Source organism: Callorhinus ursinus, unplaced genomic scaffold (genome assembly GCF_003265705.2).
Source record: "Callorhinus ursinus isolate GAN/ISIS: 27379988/994484 unplaced genomic scaffold, GSC_fseal_2.0 scaffold32, whole genome shotgun sequence".
Taxonomy (NCBI): Eukaryota; Metazoa; Chordata; class Mammalia; order Carnivora; family Otariidae; genus Callorhinus; species Callorhinus ursinus.
Window position 1 is genome coordinate 8,427,455 of NW_027397094.1, and position 17,717 is coordinate 8,445,171.

A 17,717-nucleotide genomic window follows, 5' to 3' on the forward strand; every position below is an offset into this window, starting at 1 on the left:
GACTAGAACAAAGCCATACACTAGTGATTTAGGGTATATTTTGATCTGTTAGAAGAAACTGTACCTCAAAATTTTAAAGAGAGAACAACTTATATATATATGCCAAAAATAAGGGTAACTACTATGAAGGGATAAAATATGACTCTAAAAATGAAAAATAAAAAAAATTTTTTTTTAAAAAAAGGGATTGATAAGATGTTGGTTGAAAAAGGGAAAAAGAAAAATAAAAAAAAACAGTCAACAAAAATTAACTTTGATGAAATAATGAATCATGGTAAAAAAAAAAAAAAAAAAAAAAAAAGCCATGAATCTATGTGCAGTATTCCCCTAGCGCTGGAGTTCTCCCATTCTCCTTGATCGATCAACTTGGTCTTGGCTTGCTGGCTGTTTGTGCTGATCTTCTGGGGGAGGGACCTGTTGCTGTGGTTTCCAAATGTCTTTGCCGGAGGCGGAATTGCCCCGCCCTTGTCGGTCTGGGCTAAGGAAGCTGCTCCGGTTTGCTCTCAGGAGCTTTTGTTCCCTGCAAGCTCTCGGTACAGCTTTGGAGGACCAGGGCGGAAATGGCGGCCTCCCAATCTCCGCCCGGAGGAGCTGAGAACTCGGGGCCCCGCTCCTCAGTGTGCCCCCAGAGAAAAGCAGTCACTTCCGTGTCCCCGGTCTCCAGCCGCACTCCGTGCTCACCCGGCCTGTGATCGAGCGTTGCCATCTCTGGCACCTGACCCCGTGTGGAGTCTCCAAACCCAGGAGATTCCTGCAGTGCGTTCCCGCACCGCTCCTCCCCGGGAAGGAAGGGGAGTCTCCCTGGATCTGCTGCTTGTTGGGTCCCTGCTGGGGGAGCCGTGCCCCGACTGGGCCACAGATCACAGTTTATGGCCACCCCGAGCTGAGAGCCCGCGACTCTGCTCCGTCTCTGCAGCCGGCTTCCCCGCTCTGATACCTGGGAGCTCTGGAGCACTCAGGCACCCCCGGTCTCTCTGTGACCCCAAGGGTCCTGAGACCACACTGTCCCGGGAGGATTCCACCCCCCGCTTAGCCACTGCAGCGACGTCCCTCCACAGAGCCAACTTCTAAAAGGTCCGATTTTGTGCTCCGCGGCTCTAGCACTTGCCAGAAGCGGCCGACGGAGGCCCCTCCCCCGCCGTCTATCCTCCCGAATATCGCCTCGGATTCACTTCTCCGCACGTCCTACCTTCCAGTAAGTGGTCGCTTTTCTGTTCAGAGAGTTGTTGCTACTCTCCTGTTCGATCTCCTGTTGAGTTCGTAGGTGTTCAGAATGGTTTGATCCCTATTCAGCTGAATTCCTGAGACCAGACGAAATCCAGGTCTCCTACTCCTCCTCCATCTTGCTCTCTATTGCTCTTTTTAATTTGTGAATATACATCGGCGCACGTGTGCACGTGCACACACGTAAACACACTCACACACTTTATTGGCTGTTTCTTCTCTCCCTGATGCTGCTCTGTCCCTTGTAGCTCGTGGGTCTGTTTTTCCCAAGGAGACAGTGGGCAAGATTCTGCAAAACTGATCCTGAGCCAGAGCCCCACAGAACCAGGACTACTGCCGGAATCATAGCAATCACGGGACACATGAACACTTCCTCTGTCTTTCTGACATGTTGTCACTAGATGTCAATAGGTGAAGGGGACTAAGTGGCACAGACTTCCAGTTATACAACAGATAAGTCAAGGGATGTGAAGTACAGCATAGGAAATAGAGTCAATAATATTTTAATAGCTCTGTATGGTGACAAGTGGACACTAGACTAATCATGGGTGATTATTTCAAAATATATATAAACGTCAAATGACTATGTTTTACAGCTGAAACTAATACAATATTGCATGTCAGCTATACTTCAGTAAAAAATGTTTATGCATAATAATTTTAAGCACAAAAATTCCAGAGCCACCCAGCTGTCAGTACAAACAGCCCTTCTAAACTTCATGTCAGTACCAGCTTACATTTCCACACCTTTCTTTCAGATTTGGTTTGGGGCTGGCAACTTACAGAAAGTAAAACTCAACTGGCCTGCTAGAAACCTCCCTTCTGATACACAAGTAGAAGGAAAGAGCTGAAGCGGAGTGATCCCCCTTCCAAAAATCTCTTCTCCCCCACACAGGTCAGCCCTTCCCAGGGAAAGGCTGGATGCCTACTGCCCCTGAGGCTTCGCCAGGCTCTGTGTGTGGGCGTGCCCGGGGCTCCCTGACTTGGGTCCTAAGGTTGGAAGACCCAGACTGCTCTGGCCTGAAGCTCACAGCACAGCACCCTGTCTCAGTAACTGCACAGTCAGAAATATGGCAGCATTCTCCAAATGCTGTGGAGTTATGGCTCCATATGCTCCAGATGGGAAAGGGCTCTAGCTGGAGGCCAGTGTAGACTGCCCACTGCCCAGATGGAGCGACTTGGGACACATCATGAAAGCAACACCCCTAATTGCTGAATGCTCTTCAGTGAGACACACTTGCCATGTGTATTGAATTTCATCTCACCACAACCCGTGAGGAAAGATCTAGTACTCTCCTGATTTTATAGGTATGGAATTAGAGCTTAGGAGGGTGGACCAAGTAGCCCGTGATCACATGGCCAACAGTGGTCAAGTCCAGCACTGAACCCAGACACTGTGATTCCAGATAGCCTTCGCCACCGAGCACCATTGGTCTGTGTGCACAAAAGCAAATGAAGGCAAAATGTCTTACTATTTCTCATTGTGCCCAAGCCGGGGAGGAGTGAAGGGGATCTCAGACGGAAAAAAAATGTCCCGTTGGCCCCATATCTAGAATAAAAATTATTCCATGATGGAGCTTCAACCTCTCGCATTCGGAGCACATAGCCCTAAAGTAGGGGAGACGGTATATGTCTGGAGAATTCCCCGCCATCAGGTGATTCTGTCAAGTGACAGGTCTTGGACATGTTTTCAAATGCCCCTGGATTTCTCCCTCCACGTAAAACAATGTTTGGCTGAAAGCCACTCATCCCTTTAAGTGAACTTCTGCTCCCACAGTGGGCCATCTTGGTCCTGGTTCCCCTCCTTCTGCCCCCCTGGGTACTCCACTCTCCATTTCCATGCTCCCATTTTGCTTACAGAGTTTTACTGCTACTTCTATCATTAGAGTATACTTCGGGAGTGGGATTGGGATTCTCTCTCTGTGGGCAGTCTTGAGATGTGTTGCGTTGGGGAAGAACACACAAATCTAAGCCATCTCCTGTGCTTATAAGATGTTAAGAAGGCCAGTACATTGTTCTGGGAACAATGGAACGGGCAGATGTGGTCTACTGCAAATTGCCGAAGTCCCTCCTTGGATGAGAGATAGAAAGATGTCTTTAACTCATCCAGAGAGAGATCTTGTACTACATTCCTTCTCAAGCACACACTTTTCCTAAAAAATTCTTTATATTGGAATGCATAAAATAGATACATTTCCTGTTTGATATTCCTTTTCTGGTTAATCCTTCTTGTCTATATAACCTTCAACATAAGAAGTCTCAGGACACCACTCTGTGTGCTGAAGCAATAATGTAGAAGTTGCCTGAAGAGAAAGAAGAAAGAGCCCCAGACATCTGGGAGCCAGCCCAACACTCTAGGCTAGACCCTGGTGTTGCTAGACAGCAACCCACAGCAAGAACCTGTGTCCTCCCATAGCACCTTCACATTGCCTCAGCACCAGACAAGGCCACCCTGACACCATGACAGATTATGACAAAAACAAGGCCACTCCATAACCATGTGTGAACACAGACAAAAATATGAATGCCATCCAGCGGGGTCCAAAAAAGGCCAAACACAAGGGGAAGCTGTCTCCAGTTTTCTTCTGACAGCATTAGGGATGTACCGCAGTGTTGAGAGGGCACAGAGGGAGAGAAGGGTTTTGTAGTGTTGAGGGTAGGGCTAAAACGATTTTGACATTAGCAGAATTAATATCTCTCGAGTTGCCTTCTAGAGAACACATAACCTACCTGGTGGTGCCATGAAGTGATGAGCATTTCCTCAGGGTTTTTATGTCAACGACCACAGAAGCCAGAGAGGCAACACACATTGGGAAGGCAAGAGCACTGTGGGGTAGAATGTGACTATTCAAAGTGCTGGCTTCATTTCCATTAGACTGAACGCTCCTAAAATTACAAATAATTGTTGTCTATTTTTTCAGTGACAAATCAAATGGGAATCCCCTCGAAGAGAGCCTGGTTCAACTGAGATGTCACTTTACGTGGAAGTTGCTAGTTGAAGACACCGAACTGTCTGATTTGGAAAACAGGATCTTGGATGAGACTGATTTCCTAGACACCAAATACAATGGTGGGGACCCACAACCTGCTGGCCTATGTGAAGCACCTGGTGGGCCAGAACCAGGAAGCCCTGGGGAGCCTGCAGGAGGCTGAAGGCTTAATCCAGCAGGAACGTGGTGCCCAATCAGATGTGAGACTTCTGGTCACATGGGGCAACTATGCCTGGCTGTATTACCACATGGGAAGACCCGAAGAAGCCCAGGCTTACCTGGACAAGGTAGAGAACACCTGCAAGGAGTTCGGGGCTCCCTCCCGCTACAGGATGGAGTGTCCCCAGATGGACTGTGAGGAGGGATGGGCCTTGCTGAAATGTGGAGGAAAGAATTATGAACGGGCCAAGGCCTGCTTTGAGAAGGCTCTGGCAGTGGACCCAGAAAACCCTGAATTTAGCACTGGGTATGCGATCACCACCTACCGCCTGGACGTCTTTAACAAAGCAACACAGGTTAGTGAGGCATTCTGTCTGCAGACCCTGAAAGAGGCCATCAGGCTAAATCCAGAAGATGCATATATTAAGGCTCTCCTTGCCCTGAAGCTTCAGGACATAGGCCAAGAAGCTGAAGGAGAAAAGCACATTGAAGAAGCACTGACCAACACGTCCTCGCAGACCTACGTCTTCCGATACGCGGCCAAGTTTTACCGAAGAAAAGGCTCTCTGGACAAAGCTCTTCAGCTCTTAAAAATGGCCCTGCAGGCCACCCCCTCCTCTGCCTTCCTGCACCACCAGATAGGGCTTTGCTACAGGGCACAAATGATCGAAATAAAGAGAGCTGCCAACTGGCAGCCCAGAGGACACATTAGAGAAAATGTCCACAGATTGGTTCACTTGGCTATAGATGAATTTCAAAAGGCTTTGATGATAAGGCCCACATTTGAGTTGGTTTATGTTGTACTGGCTGACATGTATGCAGAATTAGGCCAACACACAAAGGCTGAGGACACTTTTCAGAAAGTGCTGTGCATGAAGAACATCAATGATCATCTACAGCAAAAGATTCATTACTGCTACGGCCATTTCCAAGAAGTTTACAAGATATCTGTAGATAAAGCAATCACCCATTATTTAGAAGGTCTCAAAATCAAGAGAGCCTCCCACAACAGGGAAAAGATTCTCACTGCCTTAGAGAAGCTGGCTAAAAGATGGGTTCAACAAAATGTACATATGGTGGAAAGTTTGAGCATCCTTGGGTTCATCCACAAATTGAAAGGGGAAGTGAGTGAAGCCTTGGAGTGTTATGAGAAAGCTCTCAGGCTGGCTGCTGACTTCAACACCGTGATTTGAACTAGAGGTCACCATTACCTGTTTAATGTGTTCATAGCTAAATATAACAAACATCTTTGCTGATCACCGCTTTCAGAAACATAGAACATGCTGAAATACAAAACAGTTGATAGAACACACACTCAGCTGCCTGCTGACCCCCCTCTTTCTTTCCTCGCTGATCCCCTCCCCCCTTCTTTCCCCTTCTGTCCATGCACCCATGAAAGGAGCATCCATTCTTCTATAACACATCCCTGTGCTCATTGGCCAAGGCCAATGAATGCTGTTTGGGGCACCTGTTACCTGCTAGACCAACAAGAGTCCTTTTCTTTCTGGCTTTGCATCTGGAATGAACAGCTTCCATCCTCAGTCCATCTGGTCTCCTGGACAGAGGAGTCTTAAACAGGGAAGATTTCAGCCCCTCCTGGGCCCACACACCAGTCACATGCCAGTGTAGCTGTGTGCACGCACCCGTGTATCTGCAGGCACATAACCACAGGAGGCCCACACATTGGTCCAAAGACACTCCTGCTGCTTGGTTCACACACTCAAGGCATGAATTCCTGGAGACGGTGACCCTGAACCAGGGGCACAGGCTGCTCATATACACATGCCTCACACATCTCTCTCCACACACGCTGATTCTTGAGCTCACACAGGCGCATTCCTGCATATTTGTGCACATATGCATTCTGTATTTGGAAAATATCTGACACCAACTACCCACTCAGAAGTTAAAAAGCATAGGAAACAGAAAACAAAAACAGAAAGGATATCTTTTTCATGTGGCCAGGGGCACTGACCTATCAGATTTGAAGGCAAAGCAAATGAGCAAAGATGAGAAAGAAAAAAAGGAGAAGGGACTTCAGGGGGTCACTACCATGTTCCAGCCCCAGGGCTCATTTCCCAGGGCCCTCCTGCAGCCAAGACCTGCTGCTCAGTGAGTCAAATCTCTAACCTCATAAGAAACTCAAACTCTTCCGTATACGTTTGTCCAGCCACTGGCAATCACAAAGGATCTATGTGTTCCAGACATGTGGCTGGACATGTACTCACATCTAAGAAAAATTAAAGTGTATTGGGGAAAGACAAATAAGGGAAAAGCCTATTTAATAGTTGCCAGCTAAACATGACAAATACAATAATGCAGTTTTTAAGTGCTTGCTGTGTGGTGCATGATACAACCTTCTCCAGTTTCTAACTAAAATATTTTCTCCCAAAACATTCAGTAAAATTAACCACTTGATAAGCTAACAAAGTCTTTGAGTGAATTTTATGGGTGAAATTTTTTAAAAGATGTATGTTCTATGTTTGGGTGGAAGTCGAAAAACACAGAAGCAACGTCTAGGGCAATAGAAGGTCAGAGGGGTTGAAACCTTGGGAATACAAACACCACCAAGAAACTTTTAAAATATTGGGTAGGGATTTAGTTCTACAGGCCATGGAATTGTAAGGTTGGTTTTTCCCTGAGAGCTAGAACTGACTGGTGTGGAGGCTGGTCATTCAGAAGACATCTGGGGAACAAAAAACAACGTAATTAGCACCCTTTTCAACTTTGTTGCTACTAAAGAACTGATTTATTATATTTAACCTGCAAAAAACTACTAGAGCAGGAATACTGTCTTTTTTCTTGTAAACAAGATGGGACTAAAGTCATCACAATATGCACGCTGACATTTTTTTAAAATATTTTATTTATTAGAGAGAGAGCACAAGCAGGGGGAGTGGCAGGCAGAGGGAGAAGCAGGCTCCCCACTGAGCAGGGAGCCCGATGCGGGGCTCAATCCCAGGACCCTGGGACCATGACCTGAGCCAAAGGCAGACGCTTAACTATCTGAGCCACCCAGGTGTCCCATGCTGACGTGTTTTATCAGCTAATGGAACCGATTGCTTTCTTACACCACAACAAAAACGAAGATAAATTAATGGATCAAGGCCTGATGGATGAGTAGATATGGAATCAAGCAAATACAGTAAAATGTCACTGTAGAATCTAGGTGGTGAGTATACTAGTGTTCGTTGTAAAATTCTGTCAACTTTTCTCTGTCTGATGATGCTCAAAACAAAACGGTTAGGATAGAAAGGTCAAAAAAAGCCATATCTAAAAGGGAAACCAAAATTAGGCAAGGGAAACAAAATATATATGGGCTAGAGGATAAAAGCGCATGGAGAGAAAATATTCCAAGTGATTCGTTTGACGTGCCGGGTGTTTCTTTTCCCCACACGTGAAACTTTGCAAACACATAACATATAACACAGTCTTTGGCACCGCGGGACAGAGTCACACCCCTGGCTCTCAGCCCTCGACCTTGTGGCACGAGTCAGGAGAAGAGGATGGCTTCTCTCTAATGCTCTCATTGAGGACCAAGGGGACCCACGAACAAACTCCACCCCTTTCCCCTCTCAAGCCAAGGAGAAGCCACCTTGGTCACCTGTGTGGTGCCAACCATGATGGTAAGCGGAAAAGGAAAGGCCTCTCCCAACTATTACAGGGTAAGGGGTAAAGGTAAAGAAGGGGTACAGTTTGGATTAGGCCACAAGAGGGAGCAGGTGACACCATCCAGAAGCATGTGCAGCTTTGGGGGGCAGTTGGGTACGCAGTGATTGGGCCTCTGAGTTACCTTGTCCCTGGCTGAGCAGGAAGAGTAGGGTAAATGGAAGGGGTGCAATTTGGCATTGATGATGTCCCCCAGTTTGGGCTTGAGGGAAGCAACACCCACGAGGAAGCCACCCACAGCAGACTGGCTTGCCAGCTCCTTGCAGGTTGCTCCAGTCCCAGAACCTTCAACATAAACAGGATGCTCTGAGCCCCTGCATCAGCCACGTGAGACTTAAGCCATCCCTGGAGCGTTTCGTGTACTTCCTGTTGCAGTCTGGCCAGTACCAATGGCCCACATGAGCTCATAGGCCAGGACAACCTTGTTCCAGTCCTCTGCATTATCTATGGTGGCCTTGGTTTGCTCAAAAGTGCCTACTCAGTGATGCCAGCTTCCCTCTCACTCAGCTTCTCCCCAGTGCAGGCGATTACTTACAGTCCCTTTGCAAGGGTGTGGGCCCCTTTCTGCCCTATCTGCTCATCTGACTCCCCAGAGACAGGCCTTTTTTCTGAGTGCCCTCAGGAGGGCCAGGGCTGATCATCCAGGGAAGGCCCCGTTCATCACTGGGCAGCAGTTCTCCCAGCCAGATCTTGGGATTCTGCCGGCCAAGTCCATGTGGCGGTGGGGGGCACACAAACTACCTAGGTGTCTGCCGCAGCTTGGCAGTGTTCAGAGAGGTGATGCGTCCCCCCAGACTCTTCTTACAGTGCTCCCCACCAAGAAGAACTTCCTGAGGGCACCATGGCACTGGAACCAACACACAGAAGCCAGTATCACCACCCCCCCGTGATTTTTCAGTACACTGTAATTTATCTCTATATTTTTAGAAGGATATATCTTATGGACAAAAAGAAAAGCAAAAAAAAAAAATCTTAAACTCTACTCAGCAATCGTTTTGAAGGTTGTTTTGTTGATTTTCTTACTCTGAGGCTGTTGTAGCACATTGTGGAATAGATCGTATGAATATCAGCCTCACTTAGACATTCAGTTCAGGAGAAAAGATACACAATTAGGTTAAGTAAAAATCTTATAAACTTGAATTTGTAAGGTGAACTCATGATCTGTTTTATCTTTAAAATGTACACACAGTGCCAATGTCACTTTCCTGGTTTTGAGCCAGTACTACAGTTATATAGGAATTAGCCATTGAGGGGGTGGGGGTTTAGGGGGGAATGGAGTGAAAGGCATACAAGGCTCTTCCTACAACTTCCTGTGAACCCGTAAATATTTCAAAATAAGCCTGAAATGTCAAAAAGACAATGATAAAATTCAGTTAGTACTTGAATATGTTGCAATAGGCCAAACTGGGGGTCAAGGTGGACTGAGAGAATGCGTGAAGAGCCGAAGATGTGAAATCCATCAGACCATTCACAACAAAGGATTTCTGAGTCTTTGAGTTCTTCACGGATGTAATTGCAAGTACTTGGGAATAATCCCAAAAGCCAAGAACATGCTTTTTATATAGTGGTCCGCACACTCAAAATTCCATTCTTCTTCCATGCCATCCTGTGGATCGGGAGGAGACTGTGGGGTTAATTGTCCATGGTGCAGGAGGGGAAATAAGGCACAGAGTAATGAAGACACTGAATCTGGGCCACACAGAACAAGAAGTAGGTCCAGGGATGGAGTCTCAGATCACTCAGGGAATCTCAGTTATACAGTAGATTACAGGCATCATCTAGGCCCTGCTTCCTGCCCAGGTGTACATCAAAATCACCTGAGGATTTCGGTTTAACACAGAGACAGGAGTGGGGGCCCATTCCCAGACATGTACTCAGTTGGCCTGGGATGGGGCCTAGTTAACATTATTCTTTTTTTTTAAGACTTTTATTTTTATGAGAGTGAAAGAGAGAGAGAGCATGAGCAGGGGGAGGGGCAGAGGGAGAAGCAGGCTCCCCACTGAGCAGGGAGCCCAATGCGGAACTTGATCCCAGGACCCTGGGATCGCGACCTGAGCTGAAGGCAGACGCTTAACCCACTGAGCCACCCAGGACCCTTCATTAGCATTATTCTTAAAACCTCCCTAGATGCTTCTAGTGTGCAGTGAGGGTTGACATCCAATCATCTTTTACCAGCTGAGGAGTCTGAGGCTCATGGAGGTGAAGCAACTCATCCCAGCTGGTCAGTCACTCAGGGAGCTGGTCCGACACCACTCATCGCCTAGTGGTGAAATTTCGTTTTCTGAAAGTTTAGTTTTCTCCAGCTCTCGTTTTCTTTCTCAAGTGTAAACACGTGGGTGCGCGCACGCGCTCGCACACACACACACACACACACACACACACGGGCGTGTATGTGTGTGTCCTTTGTTGGCTATTTGCTCTCTGATCTCTCTAATGTCACCCATGGACAAGATTCTGAGAATCTGTTCTCTCTGAGCCAAAGCCCCTTAGAACTGGGACCGCTGCCAAATTCACAACAATGACAAACATTCTGTCTATGTCTCTGCATGCTATCCAGTGCGTTTGGAAAATTACAAACCCAATCGCTTTTCTTTTTTTTTTTTAAAGATTTTATTTATTTATTTGAGAGAGAGAGAATGAGAGAGAGAGAGAGAGCACATGAGGGGGGGGAGGGTAAGAGGGAGAAGCAGACTCCCCACCGAGCAGGGAGCCCGATGCGGGACTCGATCCCAGGACTTCAGGATCATGACCTGAGCCGAAGGCAGTCACTTAACCAACTGAGCCACCCAGGTGCCCCCCAATCGCTTTTCTCCACAAGAATTCCAAAGACACGTGTTTTCCAAAACAGGAGAGCTTTTCTAATTCATGTATTTTGGCATTTGCTTACTGCCTGAGCATTTGTCAGAACACAGGGATAAACCTATCTCAGGTACTGAGAAGTTTTTATTTGTGCAGAACTTTCTGGCTAGTTCAGGATGCCTCCGAGGAAGCTTATATAACCGGTGAGGCCTGAGCTGGGCGGTGAGCTGGGCACTCTTATGTCAAACCACAACACCTTGCTCTTAGCTCCTGTCCAAGTAATCAGGGATTAAGAGGCTTTCTTGGTATTTGGCTCATTTCCTTCATTCCTGAACCAAGTGGCTTGTTTATCTCTGTCAGGCTGAAACCAAAAGTAACCACGAGAATCTTGATCACTTTAGTAAGAGTAGGTTTTTATATGTTACAGTAGATTCCTTCTATAGTTAGGAGACTGACTGAAAATGGAGCTACCTTCCTTAATCCTTCCTTTCTTACACAGCCATCCAGAATCCAGCCACCAACCTCCATCACGGGCAACAGTGGGCTGAAGCTCTCCTGTAGGGTGTGAGGCAGATCTGGGTCCACACACTGACCAGTCACTGAGTTTTCACACCACTAGAAACACCCCTCAATACGGTGGCAGGCCCACAGTCTTTGGTAATCCAGTTTCATTCAACTCCATACTCACCTGGAAACCCCACAAGACACTGCACAGTCCTTGCCCCTTGACTCTTGATGGTGAAGCTGTGGACGAAAGGCACCATCAGAACGTTCCATCTCTTACCTCAGTTCTCTGTTCTCTCATCTCAACCACTTGCTGTTCTCTCTCAACAAGCTTCTTCTGTTTTTATTATTTTCAGGCCACATGAAAAAACATGGCTGACAAGGGGACCCAAATGCCTATGTGACAGCTCTGACATGCCCCAGATTCAGCTTTCCAGGGAAGCAAGTCTAATTGTCTCCTCCTAACAAATTTTTTTAAAAGATTTTATTTATTTGTGAGAGCGAGAGAGCAGGAGCAGGGGGAGGGGCAGAAAAATAGGAGAAATTAAAATCAAACCATTCTGATGTAAAACATGAATGTCTTGTTAAGGATTTAGCTCATCTGAGTAACTTAGGGATTCTGCTTCTACCTGTGAAGAGGTATTTATCCATGTACAACATGAGGTGTTAGCAATGATACAGAGCCTTCCTTGAGCTACAGATAAACAGTCTAATGCTATTCTATTACCAAGGATCACTTGGGCTAGGAAACCTAAAGACTTCTGCTGGGTCTTAATGGTTCAGGGAGTGGAGCGAGCTCTTCTGTTAACAGTTCTGGTAAGGTTTCTCATCATAACTTCTAAGTCTGCCAGGTCTACTCCAAGCCATGAATTTATGATTCCAAGGTATTGGTTAAAATGATCCCCAGAATATCTGGCAGGAAGGTCACAGCCTTGGCTATGACCACAGCTGTTGTCTTCATATTCAAAAAGTTCCTCATCAGGGTAATCATCTATTCTCGGTAAGTCTCTTTTCCTTCTTGAGTGAGATTCGGGAATAGTGGTTGTAGCCATTTTGAGAAAGTTAAAGAGAATGTTAAATACCACAAAAAACAAAAACACATGCCACCAAAGCCTTTCCAACTATCAAGACATTCATAAGCCCAAGACTGGTGATCATATCCACAAAGAAAAATATATCCCTTAGGTGCATACATCAAACCAGACATGGTGACAGTACTCGTAAAGTCATTAACAGGCAATGAAGGGAGGTGAGCTCAAGCCAGGGGTCAGTTTGGGGGAGAGTCCCACAAGTTTCATTGAGTTGGCAAGCTTAGGGATGGGCGGCCATGGGGGGAAGGTTGGATATATGTAAAGACAGGGAGGGAAGAACACTAGGTATACAGACACCTTTAAGAGTTAGTGACCACCAGTGAAGAAGTCCTGCTGAGTGTAAAACAGCAAAAATCATAAGAATTCCTATACAGAGAAACAATAGTCTAAAATCTCAGTGAGCTTAGGAATTTCCATTAGATTTTGATAGTTATGAAAGAGTTATTGTACTGGTTTGGTCCTGACTCTTGGGAAAATATATTCAGATGTCGTCTGCTTCTTTTCTGGGATGTGGTCAGTTTGAGGTTTTCAGCTGATTTGGTCATCCAGTTGGATGTTGGAGCCTTTTTAGAATGAGAACCATGAATCCATGAATCAGTGCCTTCTAATTTTGTGGCACCAGAGGAGGTTGGATGAAGTCTTTGTGGAGATGTCTTTTCCAATAAACCATATCTCCAGGTTGGAGGCTCTGATGTTCAATGTCTTGGTCTCCCAGGAGCACACTGTGGAAAGGCTATTCTACCAAAGTAGGATTATCCTCTATGGATTTGATTAGGCTTTTGTAAAATTGAAGCATATCCCTTTTTATCAGCTGTGGATTAAAGGAAGGCAAGCTACATTGAATGTCCTGCTACAAGAAGAACAGTCTCTCATTTAACTGGTGTCAGAATGTTAGGAATTTCATATAATTTTTGGAACATTACATTAACATACATCATGCAAATATAACATAAAGAATGTTTAGTATGACTATTTTTTCTTTAAAGTAGGATCCACACCCAGTGTGGAGCCCAATGAAGGGCTTGAACTCATGACCCTGAGATCAAGACCTGAGCTGAAATCAAGAATCGGATGCTTAACTGATGGAGCCACCCAGGTGCCCCAGGATTACTTTTTATTTGACAATGCTTCCCATGTATTTTAATATATCAGATAAGACTAATTAATTTAATAGATTGTTCAATGCTCCAGGGACTCTCTTAAAAAAATCCCCCCAATGTTTCTTCCGGTCAAAAAGACTTAATTTAGATTTTGATTTGGGGAGGTTTATAAAGAATATCAGAAGGTTTGGACACCTGGCTAAATAGGATCACAGGAAAGTATGAAACAATACTTATCAATTTAACCAAAGTGACAAACTTCTAGAAGTATACTCCTCCTCATAGTAATCTCAATTCTTCTATCATAAAACCTATTTATTAATAGGCCTAAATATATATAAAGTATATATACACACACACAATCTTACAATCTCTCTGTAAAAATTAAAAGCCAAAAGCAAATAAACTTATGCATAGCAATCAATGTCTCAATATATTATTTTATTAGGAAATGACTTAAATAAATATTTAATGACTAGCCACCAACTAATTTAATTCAGCAAAACTCCAAGGTTTTAAATTACCAAAAAGATTTGGGGACACTATTTCTTAAGACATTAATATTGCCAGAAAGTTAATTTGTAAACTTTATCTTACTTACATCTACTTAATTCACTTGTTCTTAATAATTATGTTTAGATGAGTCATGAACATTTCACAAGACATTAAACAGCTAACTGTTATCTTTAACTTATCTTTCTTGCTGACAAATTCTGTAACAGAGGTAATATGATCTTGTATGATTAGTAAACCCAGGTAGAAAAAGTTGCTTATCTGCATTACATTTAATGCTGGTAACTCTGAAAACATGCCTGTTTTAATTAAACCAACAAACTTCAGTTAGCTTTCATTTATTAAGTTTAACCATATGGTGCCTGGGTGGATCAGTCGGTTAAACGTCTGACTTCAACTCAGGTCACGATCTCAGGGTCCTGGGATCAAGCCCCACGTCAGGCTCCCGGCTCAGTGGGGAGCCTGCTTCTCCCTCCCCCTCTGCCTCTCCCTCGGTTTGTGCTTTCTCTCTCTCTCAAATAAATAACTAAAATCTTAAAAAAAAAAAAAAAACAGAAAAGATGAACTCTAGGGCACATGAACTTAAAACTTATTTGGATTAATTGCTATTATAGTCTGGAGAGTTGTTATGAATACTAAATCTATATAAGCACTTAATATTCTTTTTTTAAGATTTATTTATTTATTTTAGAGAGAGAGAGAGAGAGAGCATGAGCAGGAGGGACAGAGGAAGGAAAGAGAATCTCAAGCAGATGCCCCACTGAGTGTGGAGCCTGACGTGGGGCTCGATCTCACCACCCTGAGATCACAACCTGAGCCAAAGAGTCCTACATTTTCCCAATGGTGCCACCAGGCGCCCCAGCACCTATTATTCTTTCAGCTGATTAAACAGAGCCACAGGCAGTTCAGGAAAAGATGGCGGAGAAGTAGGGGACCCTATTCCAACTGGTCCCCAGCATTGAGCTGGATATCTACCAGACCACTCTGAACACCCACAAAATCAGCCTGAGATGTAAGAAGATAGGTCTGGATCTCTACAAACAGAATATCGCAGGCATTTGGTTTTGAGGTACAAGCGGGGAGCCATGATTCTGTGGGCAGATATTGGAGGATAAACGGCAGGGGGAGGGAGCCTGGCCATGGGGACCCTACACCGCCAGTGAGTGATAGCCTTACGCGCTGGGGACAGGGCACAGACTCACAGACCGGTAGTGGCGGGGAAAGGACTTTAGGGCAGCCCCCAGACAGAAACCGGAGCGGCGGGGCGATGTGGGTGAACTGGGGGCGGCTGGCGGTTTTAGAAGCACAAAGGGCAGAGACCTGCCCTGAATTGGAGGCAAGGACTGGTAGCACTGCGGAGGGGCACACAACCCAGGCTGCTGCAGTTTATAGCAGCACAGACAGAAATGGAGATAGTGTGGCCTGGAGAGCTCACTGAAGAACTGACTTCGATCTCTCTGCTCTGAGTCCAAGGGTGGGAAACAATCTCTTCTGCTCTGACTCTCAGAAGAGACCCGGGAAGCTACCAGGGAAAGCTGCCAGAGAACAAAAGCCCCCCCCCAAAAATGGTTTTCACTGATCCTATCTGCCCCACAGGGGGCAGGGCAACTCTGCCGAAACAAGGTTGCCTGAGTAACAGCACAGCAGGCCCCTCCCCCAGAAGACACGCTGGGAAAACAAGAGTCCAGCAACCCTAAGGTCCCTTTAAAACAGGTGCATCTTGCTTTGGTTGTGGTCAATAATTTGGACTCTGTACATTCCCTCAACCACCCCTCAACAGAATGACTAGGAAGAGGAACCCCCAAAATAGGAAAGACTCAGAGACTGTGACTTCTGCCACAGATATAACCAAGATGTCAGAGATGGAATTCAGGGTAGCAATTGTGAAAACAACAGCTAGAATGGAGAAAATGATTAATGGCAACATAGAGTCTCTAAGGGCAGAAACGAAAGCTGAACTGGCAGAACTATCAATGAGATCCAATCTAAGCTAGATAAGCTAACAGCTAGGGTAGGCGAGACAGAAGAACAAATTAGTGATCTAGAAGACCAATTAATAGAAAAGAAGGAAAAACAGGAGGCCAGGGGAAAACGACTCAAAATCCATGAAAATAGAGAAATAAGTGACACCATGAAACGTTCCAATGTCAGAATTATTGGGATCCCTGAGGAAGTGGAGGGAGAGAGAGGACTAGAAGATATATTTGAGCAAATCATAGCTGAGAACTTCCCTAATCTGGGGAATGAAATAAACATTCATGTTCTAGAGGCAGAGAGGACCCCTCCCAAGATCAAGGAAAACAGGCCAATGCCCCAGCTTGTAATAGTAAAACTCGCAAATCTTAGAACCAAGGAAACCATCTTAAGGGCAGTTGGGGGAAGAGATTCCTTATGTACAGGGGGGAGGAACATCAGAATAACGTCAGACCTATCCACAGAGACCTGGCAAGCCAGAAAGGGCTGGCAAGACATATTCAGGGTACTAAATGAGAAGAACATGCAGCCAAGAATACTTTATCTGGCAAGGCTGTCATTTAGAATGGATGGAGAGATGCAGAGTATCCAAGACCAGCAGAAACTGAAAGAATATGTGACCACTAAGCCGGCCCTGAAGGAAATATTAAGGGGGATTCTAAAAAGGAGAAAGACCCCAAGAGTGATATACAACAGAAATTTACAGAGACAATCTATAGCAACAAGGTCTTCACAGGCAACATGATGACAATAAATTCATATCTTTCAATAATCACTCTCAATGTGAATGGCCTAAATGCTCCCATAAAATGGCACAGGGTTGCAGATTGGATAAAAAGACAGGACCCATCTATATGCTGTCTACAAGAGACTCATTTTGAACTAAAGATACATCCACACTGAAAGTGAAGGGATGGAGACCCATCTTCCATGCCAACGGACCTCAAAAGAAAGCTGGGGTAGCAATTCTCATATCAAATTAGATTTTAAGCTAAAGACTGTAGTTATAGACACAGAAGGACACTGTATCATTCTTTTTTTTTAAGATTTTATTTATTTATTTGACAGAGAGAGACACAGCGAGAGAGGGAACACAGCAGAGGGAGTGAGAGAGGGAGAAGCAGGCTTCCCACAGAGCAGGGAGCCCAATGCGGGGCTCGATCCCAGGACCCTGGGATCATGACCTGAGCCGAAGGCAGACACTTAACGACTGAGTCACCCAGGCGCCCTGACACTGTATCATTCTTAAAGGGTCTATCCAACAAGAAGATCTAACAATTGTAAATATCTACTCCCCCATCATGGGAGCAGCAATCTACATAGGTCAACCGTTAATCAAAATAAAGAGTCATATTGATAACAATACATTGATTGTAGGAGACCTCAATAGTCCACTCTAAGCAATAGACAGATCATCTAAGCAGAAAATCAACAAAGAAACAAGAGCTTTGATTGACACACTGGACCAGATGGGCCTCATAGATATATACAGAACATTCCACCCTAAAACAAGAGAATACTCATTCTTCTCAAGTGCACATGGAACTTTCTCCAGAATAGAGCACATACTGGGTCAAAATCAGGTCTCAACCAATACCAAAAGATTGAGATTATTCCCTGCATATTTCAGACCATAATGCTTTAAAACTGGAACTCAATCACAAGAAAAAATTTGGAAGAGATTTAAACACTTG

At 45.2% G+C, this 17,717-nt stretch overlaps 1 protein-coding gene and 1 pseudogene across 1 annotated transcript in view; one reads left to right on the forward strand and one right to left on the reverse strand.

The window, feature by feature from the left end:
* LOC112807757 (interferon-induced protein with tetratricopeptide repeats 1B-like) overlaps nucleotides 1–6,803 on the forward strand; it is a 32,549-nt gene extending 25,746 nt beyond the window's left edge. Inside the window, 2 exon segments of the mRNA XM_073878985.1 lie at nucleotides 4,146–4,293; nucleotides 4,295–6,803. Of these exon segments, the coding sequence (XP_073735086.1) occupies nucleotides 4,146–4,293; nucleotides 4,295–5,566 (1,420 nt within the window). The 3' untranslated portion in view covers nucleotides 5,567–6,803.
* Nucleotides 6,804–7,044: 241 nt separating this feature from the next.
* LOC112807758 (triosephosphate isomerase pseudogene) lies at nucleotides 7,045–11,605 on the reverse strand (annotated as a pseudogene).
* Between the last annotated feature and the right edge of the window lie 6,112 nt (nucleotides 11,606–17,717).